Genomic DNA, 5,669 nt, shown 5'->3' on the forward strand with positions numbered 1-5,669 from the left:
TTTGTCAGTCTTGTCTCTATCGATATCGGTATTTTTATTAAACTTCGCGCCATCTGCTGTTGTTACACCTAACTTCGTGACCAGTTCCTTGTTTCCCTCGTTTTCTGCCATTTTAATACTTTTTCGATCTAACCTATAAATTTTAACCCCTTACATATATCGCCAATAATAAAATACAAATACCTTTTTAAACGTCACTTTTTAATCTCACTTATCAGCCTACTTTTATTGCACTTAATAATCACCACTCAAACCATATAATATCATACAATAACCGTAATTCTTTATAAATACTTCCGTCGATATGGACACACATTCGCACACTTCCACTCCACCTAACCAAGTCCTCGAAAAATATAATAGTTGATATTATTTCAACAAAAAAAGATTTTTATTTTATATAAAAAATAGTGTAATTACATTCAACCAAGACGCATTTTCAACCAATGAACTGAATTTGAGCAAAAAAAAAAGATTTTTTTACTAAAAAATACCAATTTTGCAACGAAAAATCAGAATTTTAAACCAAGAAACAAACAAAAATTCCACTAAATAGTTAAATTTTCAAACCAAAATGACGAATTTTCTACAAAACAGTTCCATTTTCGGACCGAAAATATGAATTTTTAACAAACACAAATGTCAAGAAATAAATTTTTTCCAGGTCTCCTTTTTTTTAAATAAAATAATCATGTAACTATTTCTTATACATGTGAAAAATGACACATTTGTTTTTTTAATGGCCAAAAATTTCTAAAGAAAACAGAATTATGAAAAAACTAATTCTTAATTTTTTGCAAATATAAGTTGTCTTTATGAAATCTTTTAGAATATTTTTTAATCTTTGTGAAGTTTGGAAATATTTTGAAATTTTTGTAAATTCTTGAATTTTCTGTGAAATCTTTTAAAATTTTCGTAAAATCTTTGAAATCTTACCACAATTTTTTGAAATCTTTGTTTGCGAAAACTTTTGCGTTCGTTTTGATTTCATTGAAATCTTCTCAAATTCCTTGAATCCTTCTTAATTTTTTTTCATTCATGAAAACCTTTGAAATCCTTGTACATTATTTGAAATATTTGTGAAATCTTTGAAATATTCTAAAGATTTTGAATTTATTAAAAACCTTTAAAATGTTTTGAAATTTTCTAAATTCTTTTATTCTTTTAGAATCTTCATGTAATTCTAACGACATCTTTTAAATGTTTGTGAAATATTGGTGAAATTATTTGAAATCTGAAATTTTCTGAAATCTTAGAAATCTGATTTACATCTTTAAAATCCTTGACATCTTCTGAAAATTTTAAAATATTTAAAATATTTGTAATATCGTTGACATCTTTGTGAAATCTATTGAAATTTCATAAACAAATTTGAAATTGTTTAAAATCTTTGAAATTTTTTGAAATGTTTGTGAAACCTTTTAAAATCTTTTTAAAATGTTTCTAACTATTGATGAATTGTTCGAAATCTTTGAAATTTTCTGAAATCTTAGAAATCTGATTTACATTTTTAAATTCCTTGACACCTTCTGAAAGTTTAAAAATATTTAAAATATTTTTAATCCTCGTGAAATCTATTGAAATTTTCTAACAAAATTTGAAATCGTTTCAAATCTTTGAAATGTTCTGAAATCTTCGAATTTTTTTTATTCTTTTAGAATCGCCATGTAATTTTCACGAAATCTTTTAAATGTTTGTGAAATTTTTAAGAAGTCTTTTTAAATCTTCTAAGAAAATTTGAAATCTTTGAAATTTTCTGAAATGTTAAAAATCTGATTTACATTTTTTAAATCCTTGAAATCTTCTGAAAGTTTAAAGTCTTTAAATTATTGGTAAAATCTTTGACATCTGTGAAATCTATTGAAATTTTCTAAAAAAAATTTAAATTGTTTAAAATCCTTCAAATGGTTTTAAACCTTTATGAAATTTTTTGAAATCTTCTAAAATGTGGTTAAAATCTTTGGAATCCTTGGAATCTTTTCAAAATGTTTCTAAATATTGGTGAAATGTTCCAAATCTTTATAAAATCTTTGTGAAATCTTTTTGAAATCTTCTGAACAAATTTAAAATTGTTAAAAATCCTTCCAATGTTTTGTAACTTTTATGAAATTTTGATAATATCTTTGTGAAATGAGTAGAAATATTTTTAAATCTTTGAAATCTTTGTGCAATCTTATAAACAAATTTGAAATCTGGTGTACTAGAAACATTTTTAATATCAATGAATTTGAAATCTTTCTGAAATTTTTCTTTAATTTTTTGTTTGTGAAATCTTTCGTGTGCATTTGAAATTCTTGAAATCTCCTGAATTCTTTGAAATATTTGTTGAAATTTTTTTGATTCATTTAAAATCATTCCAATATTTGAAATCTTTGTGAAATATTTGAAAATCTTCTAAAATCTTTTGAAATTTTTCAAATCTTTGTAAAATATTGGTAATCTTTAAAAATCTTCTCTACTCGCCTTTTTACAGATCCTTGAATTCTTTTCAAATCTTCAAAATTCGTAAACTCTTTTGAAAACATTCTAAAAATCCTTTCATATATTATAAAAGCTTCGAAATATTTCAAAATATTTCAAAATCTTTAGAATTATTATTTAATCTTTTGAAACCTGTTGCATACGTAAAACCCGAGGAATCAATCCTCCGAAAACTGTTTTAAAATTAAAAAAATAAAATTGTTTAAAAAGATTTTTATAAGGCGCTGATAATAAATATGTAATTTTACGAACCTTCTGCGAATTCGGCCAAGTCATGCAATGAGGTTCTTAGTCTGAGAGAAGCCAATCGAAGATCCATTAAAGTTTTATCTAATTTTTGAGGTGATCTCCATCCCGGACTTACGAATCCCAAAAGTTTACTGATTGCGGCCGATGCTTCACTCTGAAGCCTCTGCAGACCCTCCAAGGCCGAGTCCAATTCCAGCGGCAACTCTTTATTAACGGGCACGTCGTAAATTTGCTGATTTGGTGGCGGAGGAGTTGGAGTTTTAGGCACGGGTGTATTATGGCGCGAGGACACTGCAGATGTTAGAAGACGTGGTCGAGGTATATCGTAATCTGGGGCAGTTAGGCTCGATCTGGATAAAGAATAGTATGCGAAAAAAGCGTCATAATTCTGTATTCTAGACCCAATTGGCCCACTTTTTTATCTCATCCCCTTTTTTCGCCTTGAATTTGGAGAGAAAAAAAACTAAAATCGAGAATTTTGGCCCGATTCCCCTCCCCCACCCCTTTTTTAAAAAAAGTTTCGAATAAGTTTTTAGGAATCTTAAACAGAAATTCAGGCATTTTGAAAACTAATCTTTTTTATAAGAAGATGAATAAAAAAATTTAATTTAACCCCCAAAGGGTACACTGGTGCGAATTCGCACCCCAAGTTTTTTCATTTTGTTGGCATTTACGCAAACACAGCCGCAGCGGATTATGCCCACATATATTAAATATATATGTTAACTATGTGTGATATATGCTAGTTGTTTTTTATATGTTTAATATATTAAATAATTAATATTAACATTGCAAACAAACCAATTCGCACCAGGGTACCGTTTACGTATGCTGGGTTGGAGTGTATCGTTTGAGGGTTAAAAATAAATTTAAATTAGATTAAGATCCAATTTAATATCCTATTTTACGTCTAATATTCAAGCTAATATATAGAATTCCTGAAAATGCAACCAGGAATCTTTTAGAGAAAAAAAATGTTCCTAAAAAAAATTATTGGACAAAAATAAAAGAGAGGAAAAGAAAAATGAGAAGGCAACCAATCAAATTCCCTTCCTTCTTTTTTTATTAATTTTATTATTGATTCAATTCTACTTTGGAACGCATATTCTTAAAATTTCAAATAAAAATCATAAATTTTCAACCACAATGATGAATTTTCGAACGAAGAAGTTAATTTTTAAAAAGAGCAGTTGAATTTTTAACCAAGTATAGTAGAATTTTCAACCAAAATAAAGAATTTTAATTTTAAAAAACAAAAACAGCTAAATTCAGCCAAAAAAGTTGAATTTGAAAACAAAACAAAAAAAATATATATATATTTAAATACTTAATTAAAACAGACTAATTATCAACCAAACAGTTGAATTTGTAACCAAAAATGATGAATTCTCCAGGAAAAATTTAATAATTGATATTTCAACCTTAAAATATTTTGATGTTTAATAAAAATAGTTCAATTAATCAAAAAAATTGTTTCCAGAAAATTGAATTTTTAACAAAAAAAAAAGCTTTTTCAGTCAAGTTTTCGTATTTTCAAACAAACAAAAAAAGAAAAAAAAATGACATTTTCGATCAAACATGAATTTTCAACTCAAATTATAAATCAAATTTACAATAAAACAGCTTAATTTTTAAGTAAAAAAAAACAAAAAAAATTTTCTACAGAATAGTAGAATGTTGAAATTTAAAAAATACCAAATCCGACAAGATCAATTTTTAACAAAAAAGTTAGTTTTCAACCAAGAAAGATGATTTTTTCACAAAATAATTAAGCTTTCAACAAGATAGTTAAAAATTTTAACCAAACACTTAAATTTTCAACCTACAAAGATGAATTTTCAACAAAATGGTGGAATTTTCAATACGAAAAGGCCATTTTTTTAGACGGTTGAATTTCCGAAAAAAGGTTATATTTAACCAAGAAAAATGACATTTCTACAAAAAAATCTTCTAACCAGAAAGATGAATGTTCAAAAAGAGACCTACATTTTCGACAAAAAAGAAAAATTACTTTTCAAGGAAATAGTTCACTTTTTAACAAAATGATAAAATTCTTAAACAAATAATGAAAATCTGTGACCAAAAATATAAATGTAGACTTTAAAATCCGAAAAGATCAATTTTCAATCAAAAATGTTCATTTTCATCCCAAAAAGAAGAAATACAAAAATATAGTAACATTTTCCATCAACCAGATGAGTTATAAATTAAAATTCTAAATCCAATTTGCAATAAAATAGTTGAACTTTCTTCCTAAATAGTTGGATTTTCGAGCAAAAAAAACACGAATTTTCCACAAAATAGAAGAATATTCAACCAAATACCAAATCCGATAAGATCAATTTTCAACAAAAAGTTTATTTTTAACCAAGAAAGATGAGTTTTTTTACAAATGATAATTAAACATTCAACAAAATAGTTGAATTTTTAACCCGCAAAAATTAATGTTCAACCAAATAGTCGAATGTTCAAAACAAAAAAAAGAAGAAAAACCCTAATCAAATAATTTTAGGCTTTTAAGTAAGAACAGATCAATTTTAAACCAAAAACTTTAATTTGCAACCAATAAAGATGACTTTTCTATCAAACAGATTAATTTTCAGCCGAATACTTGCATTTTTAACCAAAAAAGATTGACTTTTTAACAAATAATTAATATTGGGAATTATTAACTTGCGATGTGCCACCTGGTGAAAAAAATCCGAACTAGAAAGAATAGGTACGATTTTAAGGGCATGTGACACAGCTAAATACCTATATTACCGACCACAGTTTTTCAGTTCACTGAATGTTTTTTTAAACCTAAGAACTTTTTTTATAAACAAAATATCGAGCTAAAACTTTGGGAAATGTATTAGAGAACAATAAAGTACGTTTAGGTACAGAATTTTTGTAGGAACTTCACTGAAAATTATTTCATCTTTTTTCTGAACCTCAAC

The 5,669-nt window shown here is 26.1% G+C and overlaps 1 protein-coding gene across 1 annotated transcript in view; it reads right to left on the reverse strand.

Annotated features, from left to right (window-relative positions):
* The window catches only part of LOC117170298 (breast cancer anti-estrogen resistance protein 1), a 41,812-nt gene that overhangs the window by 14,862 nt on the left and 21,281 nt on the right, over window positions 1-5,669 (reverse strand). Inside the window, exon 6 of the mRNA XM_033356971.1 lies at window positions 2,734-3,080. Within this exon, the coding sequence (XP_033212862.1) occupies window positions 2,734-3,080 (347 nt within the window). The remainder of the gene's footprint in view (window positions 1-2,733; window positions 3,081-5,669) is intronic.

Source organism: Belonocnema kinseyi, chromosome 3 (genome assembly GCF_010883055.1).
Source record: "Belonocnema kinseyi isolate 2016_QV_RU_SX_M_011 chromosome 3, B_treatae_v1, whole genome shotgun sequence".
Classification (NCBI taxonomy): Eukaryota; Metazoa; Arthropoda; class Insecta; order Hymenoptera; family Cynipidae; genus Belonocnema; species Belonocnema kinseyi.